We start from the raw sequence: 23,519 nt of genomic DNA, 5'->3' as shown, positions 1-23,519 counted from the left end.
CTATGTTATCTTCAATTCCTTCTCCTACTACTGAATTCATTATCCATGACACTTAAATTTACATCTCCTTTAACTATCTGAATAATTTTCTTTATCTCATCGTACATTCTTTCAACCTCTGTATCATCTGCAGAGCTAGTTGACATACAAACTTGTCCAATTGTTGAGATGTGGTCAGCTTCATGTCTGTCTTGGCTATGATAATGCATTCACTATTCACTTTGTAGCAGCTTACCCAGCTTCCTACTTTCTTATTCATTATCAAGCCTTCTCCTGCATAGTCCTATGTCTGATCTTGTGTTGATAGCCCTGTACTGGCCTGACCAAAAATCCTTTTCTTCCTGCCACTGCACTTCATTAATTCTCACTATATCTAAATTCAACCTGATTAAGAGGTCTAAGATTCCACACTCGGACCTGTACAATGCTACTCTCTTTTTTTCCTGATGATGTCATCCTTCTGAGTAGTTCCTGTCTGGAGATCCAAAGGGGGGACTATTTTTACCACCATATTATTTTACCCAAGGGAATGTTATCATTGCTAAGCAATACAGTAGAGCTGCATGCCATCAGGGGGAAAAAATTATGGCTGTAGTTCCCACTTGTTTTCAGTCCTTTGCAGTTTCAGCACAGCAAGGCCACATTGGCTTACATTACAAGGCCAGATAAGTTAATCAGCCACACTGTTTCCACAGCAACTACTGAAAGTGCTGCCATTCCTCTTCGGGAACCGTGGATTAGTCGGTTTCTCCACAGATACCCATCCATTGTGGAGTGCACATGGTACATTTATATGTATTATTGAAGCACCCAAGCCACTCCACCTTGTCAGGTCCATGGATCGCAGGGGGGAGGGGATATTTAAATTATTCACTTATTAACTGACAAAATTTGATACCAGTGTTATGAATAGAACCAGCTGTTGAAGCCTTCTCTGAAAATTGCCACAGTTTAATAAATATTGTGTAACTGAGTAATTTAGTAGCCTGAAATTCATCAATGATAATCACTTGGTCATGAGACAGTGAAAATGTTTCTGCAGCAGCTGTTCAAAGAGGCAATGGGAACTGGATATATAATAAGCGTGGCCAAAGACTTATAACATTTGTAATAATAATAAAGCACTTGGCCCAATGGCCAAGTGTAGGACTTTCAATTGGACACCACATTGTGAACTTGCATGTCCCTAATCCACCCCTCTTATGCAACTGCTTACAGCTCAACATGGGCTCCGAACCATGCGTTGTTCCTGACTATTCATCACACCATGGAGAGGTGAATGTAGATTAAAGACAGACTGAAAATTTGTGAGGTCTGGCTGCGGTCAGTCCCATAACTTCTCAGTTTGCAGGAATATGCTTTATTACCAGGGCTGTACATCAAATAAAGTCTTGTATAGTCTATCCACAAATATAGCTTAAGTAGAAAGTATGAAGCTTTAGACTAGTGTGTGCCAAATGGCGTTATATTTGGTGGTACATTTGTATCGATTACCTTTGACATACTTAGGTTCACAATCAAAATTAACTTTGAAAACATTTTTCCTGTGTAGGATGCATTTCCTAATCACTTTATCGAATAGTTGACTTCAACTCGGTGGTCATTATCAGGAATCATTTAGATTTAGATATTGAATCGCACTCTGTAAAATGAAAGCTCTATGTCTACAATGTAGAAAAAAATAGATTGCTACTTACCATAAAGATGACACATTAAGTTGCAGACAGGCACAATTAAAATGCACGTACACATAAGCCTTCAGAGACAGACTTTCATCAGACAAAAAAAGAGAAGCATACACCATTCATTCACACAAGCAAGCACACCTTATACACACAGCTACAAACTCCAGCAGCTCAGACCAGAATACTAAACTCTATGTAAACATCGCTACTCTACAAGTGACATCCAAGTGCTTTGCAGAGTTTCACAGAACCACTGTCACTCTATTTCTCAGCCATTCTACTCTTGAACAACATGTGGGGAAAATGAACACCAAAATCTTTCCATATAAGCTCAGATTTCTCTTGTTTTATTATGATGGTAGTTCTCACTATGTGTGTGTGATTAACAAAATATTTTCTCATTCAGAGGAGAAAGCTGGTGATTGAAGTTTCAAGAAAAGATCTCCACCCCCAACTTGTGTATTGTATCCTTGACTCATTATCATCAATTTCTCAATAATACTATACAAGCTGCCCTTCTATGAAAATTTTCAGTGTCATTGTCAATCCCATCTAGTAAAGATCCCATACAATGCAGTATTATAGCAGAGGACAGACGAGCATAGTGTAGGCAGTCTCTTGAGTAGATTTGTTGCATTTTTTTTTTTTTTTAAGTGTTCTGCCGACACAATGCAGCCTTTGGTTTGTCTTCAACACAACGTATTCTATGTGATTGTTCCAATTTAAGTTGTTCGTAATTGCAGTCCTTGGTGTTTATTTGACTCAACAGTCTTTAAATAAGTGAGAGTTGCCATGTAAATGAGAGTAAGTGATCCTATCATTTGTGAACACTCTACGATGTCTTTTCAGATTGTCTCCTAAATCATTTGTATGATTAGAAACAACAGGTGGCCTATAACACTTCCTTGGAGAATACAAGCTACCACTTCTGTTTTACTCCATAACTTCTCTTTAGCTGCTATGAACTGTATCCTTTGAGACAGCAAAATGTGAATCCAGTTGTACGACTGAGATGATAATCGAAAGGCAAGGAATTCGGTTAGAAGCTAGTTGTGAAGAACAGCATTGAAAGCCTCCTGGAAAACTAGAAATGTAGATATCAGGACAGGATTGGTAATGAATACCACAAAAATCAGCACATTCAGTGACTGATATGACTTGTCAGTGATGTAATACCATAAAATGATATTATATCATGGACATTGTGTATTAGATACCAGATATTCTACTATTGTGATATTTGTCCTAATAAATTAACGTAGGCAAAAGCCTATTACATCACAGGTTAAAAATAAAATGTGGTTGACTCGTACCCTACTTAAAATGTTTTAACACTATCAATACCCTAGCAGAATGCAGTGACAATAACCCTTGCAACAAACAACTTTATTGATGGAATCGGCGATATAGAAATGAATGCTGAGTTACTCATTTGCCATATTGATATAAAAACAGAAGTCCATAAAATCCATAAAATTAAATTAAATACTGCACTAAATTAGTACCATGGCTCAACTAGCTCTGTAATAATCACTATGGAAAGATTGTTGATTATCTTTAAGTTCCTTTTTTCCCCCATTTTACATCTTTATGCTTTCCACTATCCAGGATGTATTTATGGGAAATTCTCCACTTGACAATTCGCAAGATGAACAAGCACGTGACTCGTTTAGCACGTGATTTAGAAGAAGCACGGGAAAACTTTCCGCGCTCGGAGAGTGATACTGACGAGTCAGATGATGGGGATGGTGGAGAAGGAGGCGGTAACAGCAGCTCTCGGAAACGAGATGAAGATGCTTCCACAGCACTTGTTGATAGTATGGAAGAGAAGCTGGAAACTGCACAGGGAGTGCAAAAGACCCTCTTCCTTATTATTTTCCAGGTATGCACCCTTAGCAATTTCAAGAAATGCATAAATTCTGCCCTAATTTTGAATGTATAGGATAACATGTGACTGAGGCATACAGAGCCACTGCTACAGTCCCCATTGTAGCATTTCTTCCTTTTTTAAACAGCTTAACAGTTTCTGTGTAGTTATAAGTTTTATTAATTGTAGTTGATGAATGTTTAGAAATTGTACAATTGCTCCTCAGAAAAAATATGAAGCATGGTATATTAAGATTACACACTAATTCTGGTTTTCCTGATGTAAGGTACATCTGTAGAAATAAAAAATAAATCAATGAAAAATGTTCTAAGGCCGTTTGGAATAGTGTTATTTTATCAATTGAACATCTCTAGACAAATTTATCTCCTAAACAATGATATGAATATAATAGAGGGAAACATTCCACGTGGGAAAAATATATCTAAAAACAAAGATGATGTAACTTACCAAACGAAAGCATTGGTATGTTGATAGACACACACACACACACACACACACACACACACACACACAAAATTCAAGCTTTCGCAACAAACGGTTGCTTCATCAGGAAAGAGGGAAGGAGGGGTAAAGACGAAAGGATGTGGGTTTTAAGGGAGAGGGTAAGGAGTCATTCCAATCCCGGGAGCGGAAAGACTTTTCTTAGGAGGGGAAAAGGGACAGGTATACACTCGCGCACACACACACATATCCATCCGCACATACAGCCACAAGCAGACATGTGAGGTATGAGCGGCGGCAACTTGAAATTAGCGGAGGTTGAGGCCTGGTGGACAACGGGAAGAGAGGATATATTGAAGGGCAAGGTCCCATCTCCGGAGTTCGGATAGGTTGGTGTTAGTGGAAAGTATCCAGGTAACCTGGACGGTGTAACACTGTGCCAAGATGTGCTGGCCGTGCACCGAGGCATGTTTAGCCACTGGGTGATCCTCATTACAAACACTGTCTGCCTGTGTCCGTTCATACAAATGGACAGTTTGTTGCTGGTCATTCCCACATAGAAAGCTTCACAGTGTAGGCAGGTCGGTATATCACGTGGGTGCTTTCACATGTGGCTCTGCCTTTGATCGTGTACACCTTCCGGGTTACAGGACTGGAGTAGGTGGTGGTGGTGGGAGGGTGCATGGGACAGGTTTTACACTGGGGGCGGTTACAAGTGTAGGAGCCAGAGGGTAGGGAAGGTGGTTTGGGGATTTCATAGGGATGAACCAAGAGGTTACGAAGGTTAGGTGGATGGCGGAAAGACACTCTTGGTGGAGTGGGGAGGATTTCATGAAGGATGGATCTCATTTCAGGGCAGGATTTGAGGAAGTCGCATTCCTGCTGGAGAGCCACATTCAGAGTCTGATCCAGTCCCGGAAAGTATTCTGTCACAAGTGGGGCACTTTTAGGGTTCTTCTGAAGGAGGTTCTGGGTTTGAGGGGATGAGGGAGTGGCTCTGGTTATTTGCTTCTGTACCAGGTCGGGAGGGTAGTTGCAGGATGCGGAAGCTGTTTTCAGGTTGTTGGTGTAATTGTTCAGGGATTCAGGAATGGAGCAGATTCGTTTGTCACGAAGACCTAGGCTGTAGGGAAGGGACGGTTTGATATGGAATGGGTGGCAGCTGTCATAATGGAGGTACTGTTGCTTGTTGGTGGGTTTGATGTGGACGAATGTGTGAAGCTGGCCATTGGACAGATCCTCACAACATCCCCACAACAACCCCATTAAGTTTTATTTACATTCCCCCCGCAAACATGCCTTCGCCCTAGCCAGATTACGCTTCCATATTTTATTTACTCAGGCTTGTCTGACATTTGGCATTACCCCCAAAGGCCTCACACTTAAAGTTCCCATCTCTGGCTGTAATCCTTCTTTCCATCAGTCCCTATACCAGTTCCAAATTGAACAATCCATAGCCCTCACCCGCCTAATCCTTCACCTACACATCAACTCAGCCAATGAACACACCCGTCAACTCCTATCCTTAATAAAAGTCCTCAATCTTTCCTCTCCCACATCCACACCGGCTGTTCAGAGCATCCTCCTACAGGCCAACCACGGATTAGAACAGCATGCCACCCTCCACCTCAAAAAACTATCCAATATCCTGGTTTCCCACCTCCAGAAAGGCAACTCACTCACCCTCCACAACTTTTCCAACAAATCTCAACCTCCTCTCATTGCACACAGACCCAGTCTCTCCCATCTAATCAATCTCCCACATCCAGCTCCACTCCCCCCAAAACCTCAAAATTCTAATCAACACAATCTGGAACCACAACACCCTAATTCAGTAGTTAACCTTTCTTCCAAACCTCTCTCCCAATCCGAAACATCTGTCCTATCCAAAGGCCTCACCTTCAGCCCTACTCCCAGATTCAACCAAACAGCACTCGTCAAAGATTTACTGTCCTACACTCGTACTCTCTGCTGGAAATATCACTTTGCCATGAAGAAAAATAATCCTAATCCTACTCCTAATGATCCAACTGCCCAAGACACTACCCAAATTGAACCCTGCCTGGAACAGTTCCGTCCTCCGTCACAGTGGGACCCACCTCTTCTTCCTCAAAATCACCATCTCCAAACCTTCCAGGAATTTCTCACTTCCAGCCTTGCCTCTCAGTCCTCCTTGAAAAACCTTAATCCTACTCCCAACATCACCACAGCTGAAGCCGAGGCTATCCGTGATCTGAAGGCTGACCGATCAATCGTCATTCTTCCAGCGGACAAGGGTTCCACGACTGTGGTACTTGATCGTCGGGAGTATGTGGCTGAGGGACTGTGTCAGCTTTCAGACAACACTACATACAAAGTCTGCCAAGGTAATCCCATTCCTGATGTCCAGGCAGAGCTTCAAGGAATCCTCAGAACCTTAAGTCCCCTACAAAACCTTTCACCTGACTCCATCAACCTCCTGACTCCACTGACACACTGCACCCCTACCTTCTACCTACTTCCTAAAATTCACAAACCCAATCATCCCACCGAGCGAGGTGGCGCAGTGGTTAGCACACTGGACTCGCATTCGGGAGGACGACGGTTCAATCCCGTCTCCAGCCATCCTGATTTAGGTTTTCTGTGATTTCCCTAAATTGTTTCAGGCAAATGCCGGGATGGTTCCTTTGAAAGGGCATGGCCGATTTCCTTCCCAATCCTTCCCTAACCCGAGCTTGCGCTCCGTCTCTAATGACCTCATTGTCGACGGGACGTTAAACACTAACCACCACCACCCAATCATCCCGGCCGCCCCATTGTAGCTGGTTACCAAGCCCCCACAGAACGTATCTCTGCCTACGTAGATAAACACCTTCAACACATTACATGCAGTCTCCCATCCTTCATCAAAGACACCAACCACTTTCTTGAACGCCTGGAATCCTTACCCAATCTGTTATCCCTGGAAACCATCCTTGTAAACATTGATGCCACTTCCTTGTACACAAATATTCCGCACGTCCAGGGCCTCGCTGCGATGGAGCACTTCCTTTCACGCCGATCACCTGCCACCCTACCTAAAACCTCTTTCCTCATTACCTTAGCCAGCTTCATCCTGACTCACTACTTCTTCACTTTCGAAGGCCAGATGTACCAACAATTAAAGGGAACAGCCATGGGTACCAGGATGGCCCCCTCGTATGCCAACCTATTTATGGGTCGCTTGGAAGCCTTCTTGGTTACCCAGGCCTGCCAACCCAAAGTTTGGTACAGATTTATTGATAACATATTCATGACCTGGACTCACAGTGAAGAAGAACTCCAGAATTTCCTCTCCAACCTCAACTCCTTTGGTTCTATCAGATTCACCTGGTCCTACTCCAAATCCCAGCCACTTTCCTTGACGTTGACCTCCATCTGTCCAGTGGCCAGCTTCACACATCCGTCCACATCAAACCCACCAACAAGCAACAGTACCTCCATTATGACAGCTGCCACCCATTCCATATCAAACCGTCCCTTCCCTACAGCCTAGGTCTTCGTGACAAACGAATCTGCTCCAGTCCTGAATCCCTGAACAATTACACCAACAACCTGAAAACAGCTTTCGCATCCCGCAACTACCCTCCCGACCTGGTACAGAAGCAAATAATCAGAGCCACTTCCTCATCCCCTCAAACCCAGAACCTCCCACAGAAGAACCCTAAAAGTGCCCCACTTGTGGATCAGACTCTGAATGTGGCTCTCCAGCAGGAATGCGACTTCCTCAAATCCTGCCCTGAAATGAGATCCATCCTTCATGAAATCCTCCCCACTCCACCAAGAGTGTCTTTCCGCCATCCACCTAACCTTCGTAACCTCTTGGTTCATCCCTATGAAATCCCCAAACCACCTTCCCTACCCTCTGGCTCCTACCCTTGTAACCGCCCCCAGTGTAAAACCCGTCCCATGCACCCTCCCACCACCACCTACTTCAGTCCTGTAACCCAGAAGGTGTACACGATCAAAGGCAGAGCCACATGTGAAAGCACCCACGTGATATACCGACCTGCCTACACTGTGAAGCTTTCTATGTGGGAATGACCAGCAACAAACTGTCCATTTGCATGAACGGACACAGGCAGACAGTGTTTGTAATGAGGATCACCCTGTGGCTAAACATGCCTTGGTGCACGGCCAGCACATCTTGGCACAGTGTTACACCATCCAGGTTATCTGGATACTTTCCACTAACACCAACCTATCCGAACTCCGGAGATGGGAACTTGGCCTTCAATATATCCTCTCTTTCCGTTGTCCACCAGGCCTCAATCTCCGCTAATTTCAAGTTGCCGCCACTCATACCTCACCTGTCATTCAACATCATCTTTGCCTCTGCACTTCCGCCTCGACTGACATCTCTGCCCAAACTCTTTGCCTTTGAATATGTCTGCTTGTGGATGGATATGTGTGTGTGTGTGTGTGTGTGTGTGTGTGTGTGTGCGCGCGCGCGCGCGTGTGTGCGAGTGTATACCTGTCCTTTTTTCCCCCTAAGGTTAAGTCTTTCCGCTCCCGGGATTGGAATGACTCCTTACCCTCTCCCTTAAAACCCACATCCTTCCGTCTTTCCCTCTCCTTCCCTCTTTCCTGATGAAGCAACCGTTTGTTGCGAAAGCTTGAATTTTGTGTGTATGTTTGTGTGTCTATCGACCTGCCAGCACTTTCGTTTGGTATATATATAAAAGTACAATATAACTTCTGCGCAATTTCAGTGCAGTAATGTGTTCATTGTAAGTGTGTGTGTGTGTGTGTGTGTGTGTGTGTGTAAAAGTACAATCTAACTTCTGCACCATTTCAGTGCAGTAATGTGTTAATTGTAAATAAGTATTATAGTAGTTGTATTACATATTTATTACCTTATAAATAATTATAAACTTTTTTTATTTTAAATTCAGTGCATTAGTATTTGTAAAATGACTTTCATATAGTGTTCATTAAAACATGACGATCATTCCACTTGGGACCTGTGGAATGGTACATTAGCTTATTTGTTTTAGTTGTAAATATTTGTCATGTATTGTTGTTTTTCTGACATGTTCCACATCCTGGAGGACCGCCTCACTACGGATCAATTGGAGTGAAAGTAAATCTAATCTAAATCTAATCTAAAACTGAAGACACATTGTGAGCAGATTCAGTGGTAAATCAGTATGTGCATAAACTTTAAGATCAGTGAATCCATTCCTTTAGGGTTTTTTAAAGTGGTTATATACAGGCAATAAATATTGCAAAAAAAACCTTTTTTGTGCTAGCTGCTGTATAGTTTTATTTATTCTCTGCCCATTTGGGTACATCTTCACAGGAGATGATAATGTACATCAATTGGTCAAAAATACATTTTTGCCAAATATTGCAGCATCAAGTATAAAATATAACTAATTATCATGATAATTGTCCCAGTCAATTTCCACTGTAGTTGATTTACACAATCAAAGTGTGGTACCATTGCACACACTCAGTCTTAACATAAAATATTTAATGCAAGATCAGTCAGAAAACATCTCTTTGCTTGTTGATGAAACTGCCACTGATTCACATGTACTATGATAATCTAATTGGATAGGTAAGAAATTTACCCACCAAGTGGCGGCAGAACACACACATAAATGAAAATTATAATTAGGCAAGCTTTCAGAGCCAGTGCCTCCTTCTGCCCGAAGGGTTGAAGAGGAAGGAAGCGGGGTGAAGGAAAAGAACTGGGAAGGTCTGGAAAAAGGGGTAGATTTCAGGGAAGTCGCTCAGAACTGCAGGTCAGACGGTGCGGTAAGTCTCCCCTGACCCACAGTTCTGGGTGACTTTCCCGAAATCTACCCCTTTTCCTAGACCTCACCAGTCCTTTTCCTTCACCCGTCTTCCTTATCCTTCTGCCAGAAGAAGGAGCCACTGGCTCCAAAAGCTTGTCTAATTATAACCTCCTTTTATGTGTATGTTCTGCCACCGCATGACGAGTTGATTTTTTTATCTATCAAATTAAATTATTTTGTCAAAAATTGATTGTTTTTGTTGTTATATACAGTATGATCCATAACGTAGGAATATTTGTAAAGAATAGGTACTAAGGTGGCTGTTCAAGTATCACAGTTATTCAAAAATTTCTCAGTAGTACTTGGAATATAATGTGTGTGAAGATGACTTTTTTCCCATTATCATTTTGCAACTGATGATGAATCACAGGTGCACTAGCAACTCAGACACTAAAAGACAATTAATGGAGTGGATGCATCCTTTGCTCTAGAGAAGAAAAGAATGAGTGGGATAGCCATGCTGATGATGAGTTGGGATGTCAATAGCCTTAAGTGATACTCTTGCAGGAGAAGGACTGTGACTTGTATGTGTTATAGTGACATCTTGGCAAGAAACATGTCGTCTCCAGTTGCTTTTCCATGTCAATTCACACAATTATATGGCTCAACATTCTAAGAATACATTACATGAATTTAAATTTGAGGTATTGAAACATCCACTGTACAGCCCATGTTTGGTGTCATCAGATTTTTAATTGCTAGACATTTTATGGAAAAGTTAAGGGTTGAAAAGCTTTCACATGCTGACAGGTCCAAGGAGGCGCAGCAAAGGTGATTGTGACCTGTGCCAAACAGTTCTTGCCCTTACGCCTTTCCCTGCAATCTCCATCCCTTGGAATTCATCTGAAAGGTTAGGGCAGTGGAACAAAGCATGTTTCAAAGCAGTGTTACTGTCAAAACGTTGTTGTGTTGGTCTTCAGTACTGAGACTTGGTTCATGCAGCTCTACTCTATCCTGTGCAAGCTTCTTCATCTCCCAGTAACTACTGCAACCTACATCCTTTGAATCTGCTTAGTGTATTCATCTCTTGGTCTCCGTCTATGATTTTTACCCTCCACGCTGCCCTCCAATGCTAAATTTGTGATCCCTTGATGCCTCAGAACATGTCCTACCAATCGATCCCTTCTTCTAGTCAAGTTGTGCCACAAACTTCTCTTCTCCCCAATCCTATTCAATACCTCCTCATTGGTTATGTGATCTACCCATATAATCTTCAGCATTCTTCTGTAGCACCACACTTCGAAAGCTTCTATTCTCTTCTTGTCCAAACTATTTATCGTCCATGTTTCACTTCCGTACATGGCTACACTCCATACAAATACTTTCAGAAACGACTTCCCGACACTTAAATCTACACTCGATGTTAACAAATTTCTCTTCTTCAGAAACGTTTTCCTTGCCATTGCCAGTCTACATTTTATATCCTCTCTACTTCGACCATCATCAGTTATTTTGCTCCCCAAATAGCAAAACTCCTTTACTACTTTAAGTGTCTCTTTTCCTAATCTAATTCCCTCAGCATCACCCGACTTCATTTGACTACATTCCATTATCCTCGTTTTGCTTTTGTTGATGGTCAAAACATTAGGCAACAACGAATTCTGAAAATGTATTTGTAGGAAAGTTATAATAGAATACCAATTATTTAATTACTTTGGTTCCACATAAAAGTGAGAGATTGAATAATTCCTCACTATTATTTTACCATTGGTATTTCTTTTGTCACAGTTTTTCCACAGTGATCCATCATTTTGTTTTCTCACACCATCATACATAATACCATGTTTTCTGCACTCTGCATACTATACTGACATGTAATACTATGCAGTCATAGTTATTTATTTCTTGTCAATGCTTAATTTCTTTAGATGTTTCTTCTGTGAGTGTTTTTTTTTCTGCTTCTCATAATTGAATATTCTTCAATCTCTAATACATACATTATAGCAATTTGAATTATAATAAATTGATATTCACCACATAGAGGAAGCATTGAGCAGCTGACAGATTCATTTCAAACAAGATGTGGATGATATTTCTGTTTTCAGGCGAAGTCCTTTGTTAGATGAAAACACACGCACACACATACACACACACACACACACACACACACACACACACACACACACACACACACGGCCACAGTTGCCTCCAGGCACAGAGATACTTGGGTGTGTGAACCTATTTAGTCTAACTTAGTTTTAATGTTCTGTAATTGCTGTGAATCTTTTTCCTTTCTGCATTAGTGCACTTCACACACGGCCACAGTTGTCTCCAGGCACAGAGATACTTGGGTGTGTGAACCTATTTAGTCTAACTTAGTTTTAATGTTCTGTAATTGCTGTGAATCTTTTTCCTTTCTGCATTAGTGCACTTCTTTGAAATTAATATTTGTCTTTTCCTTCTTTATTTCAGAGGTTTATAATGATTTTGTCAGAACATTTGGTGCGTTGTGATACTGATGGTAAAGACTTCAATACATTCTGGTACAAATGGACAATTGGACGATTGCAGCAAGTGTTCTTGTTGGTAAGCTAACATGTTAAATACATAAATTGAATTTATTTATTTCCTTTGAGTAATTTTTCTTCATCCTCTTCTTCTTGTGTCCTATCCATCATCTGTCTCCTTGAAATGGCGTGTAGTAATATATTTAGTTGTAATGCAAGAGATAAGTTGATACAGAATTCCTCAATAGACCAAAGTATTTAGCTTGCACAACAGATATTTTACAGATAATGTTATCAACAGCAAATATGATAGAAGAAAACAAATACCCAGTATGATCATTACAAGATTTTGTCCCAATAAAGTAGAGAAATATGAGGCTGTGAACTCCATTTAATCTGTCAGCCTTTAAAAAGGAGTAAATGAAATACGGCTCACAGATATACAAATTTAAAACATGATGAAATATCTGTCTCTCAGGTCAGGCTACGTGAGAATATGCAACTCTGAAGTCCACAGACTCTAAGTAAGATTTCAGCCTTTAAAAAGGAATGAGTGAAACATTGCTGACAGATACACAAATTTAAAACATGAAATAAATTTATGTCTTTCAAACCAAGCTAGGTGTCATAGTGGTAAGACACTGGAATCGTGTCTGGGAAGAAGGTGGTTCAGATCACTGTTCACCCATGCTGATGGAGAGTTTCATGTTTTCCCTAAATTGCAAATTGCAGGATACTTCCTTTAAGAAGACATGGCCAATTATTGTTCTCACTAGAGATTAAACCCTAATCTTCCTTTTTTTCCTTTGTTTCATCCCATGACAAATTACTTTCATGGTGTGGTGCCCAGTACAACTGGCTACTGATACTTCTGATGGAGGAATCATGTTAGCTAGAGATTCAGCAGTGTTTTTAAATGTATCTAATTGTCAGTGCTGCTGCAGCTGTTCATGTTAAAATGGTGATAAGTCAGCATTTTTCTTGTCTCATATATTATTTGTATTTTTGTTCTTGGTGGTTGAAAATATCTGTGGTAAACACTCTTTGAGTCATGTTAAGCATGCACAATATTTCAACAATCAACTAAATTCCCAGAATGAATCCTTGACTCTAAAATGGAGTCTACATTGTTTCCTAAAAGATTAAAATTGCCTGCTGGATCAGAAATCAAAATTGAAGTCTTGTCTTTTGCAAGCAGTGTTTCGATTGACCATTGTCCAACCAGTACTTGAACATTGCTTGTCAGTCTGCAATCTGTACCACATAGGATTGGTAGAGGAAAGCGAGAAGATCCAATGAAGAGCTGCACCTTTTGTTACAGATTCATTTAGTAAGTGGGAAATCATCAAGGAGACACTTATCCAATTTCTGTGACAGATGCTGCAAAGTAGGCATCGTGCATCACAGTGTGGTTTATTGTTAAAATTCCATAAGCCTACATTCCTAGAAGAGTCAAGAAATATGTTGCTTCCTCCCACATATATCTCACAAGAAAGACCATGGAGGTAAATTGAGAGAGATTCGAGGTCACACAAAAGCTTATCAACAGTCATTCTTCCTACGGATCATTCATAACTACAACAGGAGAGGGGGACGTTTCAATAGAACAAGAAGTACCCGCCACTATCAAAACGTAGTGTACAGAGTATATATGTAGACGTAGATTTAGATGAAGATGACTAAAATATCCAGACATAATAATGTCCTCACTGCTCAAGTTTGTCATTCCTTTCCAAACTTCACAGAAGCTGTGGTGCGAACCTTGCTGTACTAGAACTCCTGGACCAAAGGACATTCCAGACAAATAAATTAACCACAATCTAGGGGTAGTTTTCACAATGAATATCTCAGTTGGCAGTGGAGTGTGTGCCATTTTGAAACTTATTGACAGATGAAAACTTGAAGGATCATAATAGAAAGTTGATATGAAAGCTTGATTGCCACAAGCTATATATGGTATCAAGCTAATGTTTGCCCTTTCACTCTATCCAAGGTTTTTGTGTTTTGCATGTTTGATCCCCATTGTTAGCAGAATTGTAATGATAAAATTTTACTGAAACCACCCACTGCGGGAGGCAACCACCACAATGTTGCCTCAGTTTTTGAGGTGGTGTGCTGTGCTGCAAAAGTGGCATGAGGTTGTTTGGTGTAATCTTGTTGGATAGTTTTTGTAAAAGTGTCATGAAGAATGTTTGTGGAAAACAAGAGCTGGTTGTCGTATGGTACTGATGTAGTCTCTAAATAAAAAGTGCTACTTTTCCTATACAAAAATTAGATTCCAGATAACAAGCAGCCCATGTATTGCTGGAAACAGTAAAAGTGATATTCCTTTTTTGTATATTTATAACACTTAAAGGTAACTCACATTTATCTGATAATGTTGCTCTTTCCTGTTAGTGATTAACAATGAAAACAAGTACACGTCATATACAAAATGAAAATAGTCAGTTTTTGAAAATATCGTGTAATCAGATAAGTAAAAAATTTACTCACCAAGTGGTGGCAGGAGAACACAGATATAAAGGCATTGAAATCTGCAAGCTATTGAAGCCAGTGGCTCCTTCTTCTGGCAGAAGGGTCGAAGAAGAAGGAAGGGGGGGTGCAGGAAAAAGGCTGGTGAGGTTTAGGAAATGGGGAGAGTTCAGAAAAGTTACCCAAAATCAATGTCAGGGGAGACTTACCAGACAGGATGAGGAGGAAAGACTTCTCATACCATCCAATAAGTCTTCCCTGACCTGATGTTCTGGATGACCTATCCAAACTCTCCCAATTTCGTAAACCTCACGAGTTCCTTTCCTTTACCCCTCTTCTTTTCCCTTCAACCCTTCTGGCACAAGAAGGGAGCCACTGGCTCTGAAAGCTTCAAGGTTTCAATAACTTTATGTGTGTGTTCTCCTGCTGTTGCTTGGTGGATAGATTTTTTTGTCTATCCAATTACACTTCGTATAGAATTATGTGTAAGGATGAGAAAAACATTTTATTTTATGGGCCAATTTTGATAGTAGTTTTTGCCAATTTTGGTGTTATTTTCTGAGGGCTTATTTTTCCATCTCTGCATGTTCTTTATTTTTGCCTTATGTCATTGGTTTTTAATGTTATATTGAAAAGTTCTCTTCTGAGGCAAATACTGTTGATCTGTCAACATGTCAATAAAGTGCGAAAACAGTTGGAAGTCTTCTGTTTGTGCATGGGAAACAAACTGACTTCAGCACAGCAGAAGATATTTGATAATCATATATTCTGCTAGCATGAAAAGTTGCTTTTCTGCTAAGACTGTCATTCCAGGCATACGCAATACACTATTTGCCGTGTCAGTATTAATTAGTTAGTTCATGTTTCATAAATCATTTTGCATGATAGATTGTAATGATGTGGAATGAGTCATTTTACTCTCACATCACAAATGAACTTGTAAATATGGCTACATGTTCAACATTTATAGTTTTCTCTCTCTGCCCCCCTCCCCCCCTCCCTGCCCCCCCCCCTCTCTCTCCTTTTTTAAAAAAATTTAGTGTGAATTTGTTTTCAAATTTTACTTTGCTGTCTGTCAGACATTTTATGCCACTGGGTAAATTATCAAAAATTTAGTTGCAACATTGTGCACCCCTTTTTGGAGTAAAGACAACTTTAATCTGGAGTAACGAACATCATTTTTCCTTGTGGCATTCCAATTAGTAGAGCATTGTTCCTTTTGAACTGCTGTGGATTATTTACTACAAACTTCGTGAGAAAATATATACTGTGAAGCAGTAGTCAGAATGCCCAACTCCTTAAACATATGCCTACAAGATGATTGTGAGTGAGCACAACATATTATACTTACAACACATTTCTGAGCAATGAAGATTTTCTTTCTCTAATATGAGTTACCGCAGAATGTTATTCCATATGAGATTCTTGAATGAAAATGTGCAAATTATGTCAACTTACTTATGTCTCTCTCACCAATATTTGCAATGACTCTAAGTGAAAATGTAGCTGAATGAAGTAGTTTGGGAGTTCCAAAATGTGCTTTTTCCAGTGTAATTCTCATCAATATGGGCACCTAAGAATTTTAAAGTTTCTCCCATATTTATTATTTGCTCACCCTCATCATTGGTGTTTTACCCCTTAGTGTGCAGAACTGAATATGTTGTGTCTTTTTAAAACAGGATGAGACCATACTTTTAAGAACATTATTTACTATTTCTTCTGTTTCTGTATGTATTCTTGGATTGATTACAATTCTAGGGTCATATGCAAAAAGAACTAATTATGCTTGTATATGTTAGACAGATGATAGATGATCACTTACATGTATCAGGAACAATAGTGGAGCTAACATTGAACCTTGGGGGACCCCATACATTATTTCTCCCCAGTCAGAATTATGTCTGTGGGCTGTATTGGTTGGACCACTATATACAATTTTCTACCTTGTTTTGGTTAGATACAGCATTATCCATTGGTAGACTGTACCATTAGTCCCACGAAACTTCAATTTATCTAGGAGAATAGTGTTACTCACACAGTCAGATATCTTCAATAGAACACAGAAAATACCAACTGTCCTATTTTATTAATTAATGCTGTAAAATCTAGTGAGTGAACATGCAAATGGCATTCTCAGTAGAACAACATTTCCGAAATCCAAATTGTGATTTGTTGGGGATATTATTGTTCCTAAGTTGAGGTACTATTCTGGTATATATCACCTTCTCAAAAATTTTGGTAAATGATGTGAGTAGTGAAACAGATCAGTAATTATTAATGTCTCTTTTATGTCTTTTTCTTAAAGAGGGATTTGACAACGGCATATTACAGTCTCTCGGAAAAAAATATCTGGAGTTAGTGATGCCTTGTATATTTCAGATCAGGCTTGTTACATGGGAGAAAATCTTTAATGTTTGTGGAAAACTCCATCAAAACCAGATGATAATCATGTTCATAATTACCGTCCTAGGGATGAAACACTAACCTAAGGCTAGTAACTCAGGCTAACATTGGTCTATGACAATAAGAGCTTTAAGGCTAGTTTGAAAGTGAATCTCAGGATTTTTCAGTGTTTCGTTCAACTCCACCTGAAGTGTTGGTCTCTCTCTCTCTCTCTCTCTCTCTCTCTCTCTCTCTCTCTTTGCAATATAATCATGGAGTTTATTCCACATCAAACATGCCAATGAATTAAGATATTTAATGGATTTTAAAATATAATTATTGACAAACAAGCTCTGTTCTGCCTATGGTGTAGCAGGTTGCACCAGTAACTCCATTCTTGAACTGCCCATCCCTACAGTATTTTGGAAGATCCTCACTTTTTCATTGCTACTGATGAAAAAAGACTAGTGCTGTAACCTGTGTAGGTGAAATATTACCTGATTGTTATATTGAGAACATGCAGGAAGTCTGGAGATCAGTGTCACCCTGTACCTTGACAGGAAACTGCACAAGTCCCACATACATCTTTTGGAAAAAGCTAAATAAAGATTAGCCAGTTGTGAAAAGATGGTAGTTTCATTTCTGCCCAATTACCCCTAAGTGAGAAATGGATAGGCATCCTTTTAATGCTATCCAAATTGGCAATGATGTGGAGCATTCCTTCTTTAGCAAATGAAAAGCAGTGTTTTGATATAACAAATACGAAATTGTAGTTACGCTCCTATACCTCTCTGCGGTAGATATTATAATATCTTGACTGCTGAATTGGAGTAATTGAAAAATTCATTTAAAAAAGGGGGGTGGGGAGAACAGTGATGTTACAAAAGAAAATGTTGTTAATACCCTAAATGTTTAAACACAAATGAGATTCAACCGCCATACGAGCTTTAAGGGAGCTGCTGCCATATAAAGACTTGTCCTCAGCACAGTTGTGGATGACACCATTATAATTCAAATTTTATCCTCTCTCTTCCATAAATATGTTAGAAGTGAACCTATTGCAGTTCTTTGACAGTGTGCATCTACAAATAGAAATGTGTGACTTGATAATCTTTCTGCCCTTAAGTCAGAAAATTTTGCCTATAGTCATTTTCCAAGTGGGTTTTCGCTGTCTGCTATCAGTCTGTTCCGTGTTACACGTGTTCCACATTCCTCACTATAGTGGCAGTATGTGAAAATTACAACCCTATTTAAATTTTGTTAATTCTTTATTATACTTATCAGCATTTTGATTGTTAACTGTAGCCCATTAAATTATGTCTAACTTCAGTGCTCTACAACAAGAATTTGTTGACTGTGTTTCTGGCTTTATTGTTATGATTCAGTGTTATGATTTGTTGGAGAGGAGCCAGTGACAAATGTCTGCCTTAAATGCTCTGAATGGTCTGAGTACTAGCCTGGCACACAATTTAAATCACCAGAAGCATGTCACAACTGTTATTTGCAGCTGCCACCACTTCTCACTACCCATTTTCCACCTCTTTCTATTCAGGCTGTCTTCTTGGAGACTTGTGGTCACTGTTGCCTCATCGATACCTTCCGCCTTCTAGATGGGCATCCTCTCTTCCTTCTTCCTTGTGGAAGCAGTTTCCAAATTCATTTTGGCCAATTCATCCATTCTTTCCACATGACCAAGTCACAGTAGTTGTTTCGTTTCTGTTACACCAGTTACCACCTTGCTGGCTTCCACAATTTCTCTTATTGTATTATTCTTCATATGGTCCATCCTTGAAATGCCACAACTTCTTCTTCAAAGCTCATTTCATGTGTCAATAGCTTCTCACTCTGTCTTATTCTGCTCCCATTTCTGTACACCATATATGTCAATACTCTCAACACTGGATTTCCTTCATTCTTTTTGTTATTGTCTTTGCTGGCATATAAGATGCACCGATGGGAAAGACTCACTCCACTTTTTAAGATTTTTTTAAGGGGGAAAAATTTCTCACTTAACACATATACTGCAATATGAACAATATGTACACACAAATCAAATATCTAGGCAATATAATTAGGAAAAAGTGCTAACTTTTTAAATTTTCATCTGCAAATCCACATAATTGATTCTCAGAGCTGAAAGAAGAAATACTTGAACCTGACATGTCAGAATCTGAGTCCTCAGACTATGAATTATCCTCCATACCATACAGTGCATTCCACACTTCTTAAAGAATGTAATCAATTGTTTCAGTTTTTATAGAATCCCTTGAAGACTTGATCCACTCACAACCTGCCTGACAGTGTACTTTCAAAATCTGTAGTGTGCATCCATTTGTTCCACTCCTCCTTCATAAGTCCCTTAAATGGCCCATTGATACATACATTTAATGGTTGAAGTAAACTTTGTTAACCCTCCTAACTGAGTCTTCAGTTCATTCAGTTTATTTTTAATGTCTTCCATTCTGTGAGAACAAAAATGATCCAACTCTAACAGGGCTGGTGTCTTCAGTATGCCTCCACGTCGCCTTGGCCCAATTTTATGTATCCACAACCACATTCCTTCTCTATCCATCCTTCCTTTATTGTGTACATAGACAAATACTCCATTCGGCAGTTACTCCTTAGGAAGTGCCTTTCTTTTAAAAATTAGAAGTGACAGCAATTTTGCCCCATCAGCACAGCAGGATAACATGACTATGTAATGAATCTTTACATGCCCTGAAGTTTTAAAAATAACACTTTTGTGCCCTCGGAATCCACAATTCTGTTAGAAGGCACATCAAAGGTTAGCTGACTTTCATCCATATTTCCCATTTTTGAAGGGTCAAATTTTTTCCTTTTCATTGGATTAATGACAAATCAATGAAATCGGAGACTTTGTTCTTCACTCTCGACGGGCATTTTTTGTCATATTTTTGTAGTTGTCCGCATACAAAGCCAATACCCATTTATAAATCTTGAACCCCTGAATGTTGATCAAGTAAAGTTGGTGATCCCTTTGTGAGTGAATATTGCTTTCGCTTGATAAATGATCGTCTTTGTAGAAACTGAAATTCCTGCTTGTCTGCTCTCTAAATTCCAAGTATTGAGTGTTGGAGGTGGCCCAAAATGCCATTCTACAGCCCTGTTTTCATACTCTTTATCATATGCCATCACTTGCAGCTTAAGTGCAGTTGTATAGCCGTGCTGTTTTTGAGCCGTAGTTTGCAAATAAACTTCAATATAGGTACAGCACAAGTGGATCTCCACACTAAACACAATAATAACTGAAGCTCGGGCAAACAATATAAAAACCGTTAACAATGGCCATTGTTCATCCATTGACCTCAGTACAGCTGGAATACTCATAATTCGCAAGGAAGCTAACAATGAATTGCTGCAAGCAAAACATAGAAATTTTGAAGAAATGGAGCATTAAGTACCTATCTTAACTTGCTACTGGTGTTTAAGATGCATCCAGTTTGGGGACCTACTTTTGAAGGAAAAAAAGTGCATCTTATATGCTGGCAAATACTGTATATTGCTGTTCCAAAGAACAGAGTCAAGTTATCTTATTGCTTTTATTCCTTGGTCCATTTCGTTATGTATGTGAACTGTGCTTCTGCTGTTGAATGACATTTATACTTTCAAGTATCTGAAAGGGGCACAGCCTTTGATTTTTGTAACTCCAGTGTCTAGACCTTTTACATTCCTTTCTGGAGTTTCCACTGTTTGATTTTTTTTTTCTTCTATTAAATATTCAGTTTTCTACTGTTTGATTTTTTTCCTCTATTAAATATTCAGTTTTCTGCATGTTTATTGTCTTCATATTCTTTCTTCAGCTTTTGCAGCATGTAGCTTGCATGGTCCTTACCTGCAGCTGCAATAACCAGATCGCCAACAAAGAGAAGAGTGCACAAAGATCTTCTGTGGCTATTCCCATTCCACAGCACCTTTTTCTCATACTCTTAAGGGCTTCTTTGAAGTAGATTTTAAATAAGATCAGTACCATAGAAATTCCTCACCACAACCCTTTTATTCCTACTAGTACAGACTGTATAGAAACAGTTTTAATGCGTCATAAACAATTAACACAGCTTATATTCTGCCACGAGTAAAATAATTTTGTTCTCTGATTTGTGTAGTCATGTTTTTCAGTGTTGTTGTTGTTATTCATACTCATTACTATTATCCCTTTTCTTGTTTATTCACAGCATAATGAACAAGTTCAGAAGTACAGCTCTACTTTAGAAACATTGCTTTTCACACAAGATCTGGATCCCCACATTCTGGAAGTGTTTCACCAGTTCACGTCATTACGGTCGTGATTTTTCATTCGAGACGTGATTTTCCCATTGTTATACATTATCATTTTGTATATTGTATTACAAAATAATGTTATTTGCTGCAATTGTAAGGAAGTGGACTTTCCCACAGATTTAACGTTTGTAACCTTGAGATTCAGGCACTGTAAATAAAATTTTATAGACTTGTATGAACTGTTCTTTTTAATGACCTTCAATTTGTTCCACACATTATTGTGATGATCCATGCAGGTAAGTTGATTAAGTTTTGTTGAAAGGAAATCCAGAACTTCATTCCAGGACTATACAGTTGGTATCTTAATGACTGGAATGCACTTCTAAAGGTGAGTTTACATCTGTGCAACTTCCAGTGTGCACTAGGCCGATGCAGCTGTTGCAAAAAGAGGCAAGGAGGTGTATGCACCAGTGCAAAGTCATGCTTGCCTCTGACTTGGACACATGGATCACTGTGTGCAGATCCAGGAGTGTCTCTGTTTCATACAGAAAGACACATGCAACAGTCATGTGATTCATTTTGATTCACTCTGTCTGGGGCTTTGATTTACTATGTTTCACTGTTAGAAGATTAAGTTTTCCACATGCATTCAAATTTGTCTTTGCATTAGTGCTTTGAGTGATCTAATGAGAAACACTTGGAATTTGTACATCATTATCGTGCATTTCCCTTTATCTGGCTGGTTAATTCTATGGATTATAAACGTAGAGTGAAACTAAATAAGTGACTGCAATTTCTCACAAAGAAAAAGCTGGAAATGACAAAAGGCTAACCTCAATAAAATAAAAAGCTTACATTCTTGCTTCTGATGAACATATTGAAGAATAGCAGTGGTTCTGGGGCCCAAGGTGTGCCAAAGTTGTCCTGGTTCCTTTACAAGCTGCTTTGATTCATAAATTGTTTGTGTCAATGACAGCAAATAAAATAATACTAATACATCTAGCAAAAATGTGCAGTGATAAAGTATTTATCAATTTGCATATAAATTGGAAATCCAGCATCTAATGTTTGGTAATCTTCATTAGCCATCAGGCAGTCATTATATCTTGCAGATCCACCTACTGCAGAAACTGCTCCCCTCTATACATCACAAATTTCAACTCCTAATGCATCCAGCTTAGACAGTGAATTGAATTCATCGAAGCAACAATAAAATGTCCAGAAATTTCAAACTATTTTTAATGCTTCAGTCTATGAGCTCTCAAAGTGAAGAAAACATATGCATTCGTAACACAAATGGAAAGAATTGCCACATATGTTGATTTGATGATTATTACTTCTTTTTTTCTTTAATATGGAGCTTACTTGTTTGTGAGATAAATAAAATACACATACTTTCATATTCTACATATCTTCACAGTAAATGTTAAGAAACTAGAAAGTGTTTTGTTACTAAGAGTAATATTATTAATACACATTAAAGGCTGTCCATGACTTGACTAAAATAGGTAGGACAGGCAAATCATTTGCCATATGATATAATGAACCCGTCACCTCTCTTTGTAAATAAACATTATAAATCTGCAGCAGCAGCTCACTTTTATGACAGAATTCCAGACATCAGTAAAGATCTCACAATCTGTCATAGACAACCTCCAAGCATAAAACTCAGTATACTAACGTCATTTGAAATACACAAATAGATTTTACAACCCGCTGACATGATAAAAGAACAGACAGATAGTGAAAACAATAAATTACTGTCTGTATTCAGTAATGGCTAAGTCTTAACACAACAATCTCTCACAAAGCAGTTAACACAGTTTCCTCTTCATCGAGTGAGGTGGCGCAGTGGTTAGCACGCTGGACTCGTATTCGGGTGGACGACAGTTCAACCCCGCGTCCGGCCATCCTGATTTAGGTTTTCCGTGATTTCCCTAAATCGCTCCAGGCAAATGCCGGGATGGTTCCTTTGAAAGGGCACGGCCGACTTCCTTCCCCATCCTTCACTAATCCGATGACCTCGCAGTTTGGTCTCTTCCCCCACAACAACCCAACAGTTTCCTTTTCCATAGCTCAAAAATAAATGCACTCTATCATCTCATTCCAGCTACCCCCCCCCCCTCCCCACCCTTACCACCAC

At 39.5% G+C, this 23,519-nt stretch overlaps 1 protein-coding gene across 1 annotated transcript in view; it reads left to right on the top strand.

Annotated features, from left to right (window-relative positions):
• LOC126199332 (nuclear cap-binding protein subunit 1) overlaps nucleotides 1–21,611 on the top strand; it is a 204,867-nt gene extending 183,256 nt beyond the window's left edge. Inside the window, exons 14-16 of the mRNA XM_049936182.1 lie at nucleotides 3,294–3,567; nucleotides 12,249–12,362; nucleotides 21,331–21,611. Coding sequence (XP_049792139.1) covers nucleotides 3,294–3,567; nucleotides 12,249–12,362; nucleotides 21,331–21,444 — 502 coding nt within the window. The 3' untranslated portion in view covers nucleotides 21,445–21,611. The remainder of the gene's footprint in view (nucleotides 1–3,293; nucleotides 3,568–12,248; nucleotides 12,363–21,330) is intronic.
• The last annotated feature ends 1,908 nt before the right edge of the window (nucleotides 21,612–23,519 follow it).

Source organism: Schistocerca nitens, chromosome 8 (genome assembly GCF_023898315.1).
Source record: "Schistocerca nitens isolate TAMUIC-IGC-003100 chromosome 8, iqSchNite1.1, whole genome shotgun sequence".
In the NCBI taxonomy this organism is placed as follows: Eukaryota; Metazoa; Arthropoda; class Insecta; order Orthoptera; family Acrididae; genus Schistocerca; species Schistocerca nitens.
The sequence above is the reverse complement of the archived record's forward strand: the minus strand, read 5'-3'. Positions and strand labels throughout refer to the sequence as shown.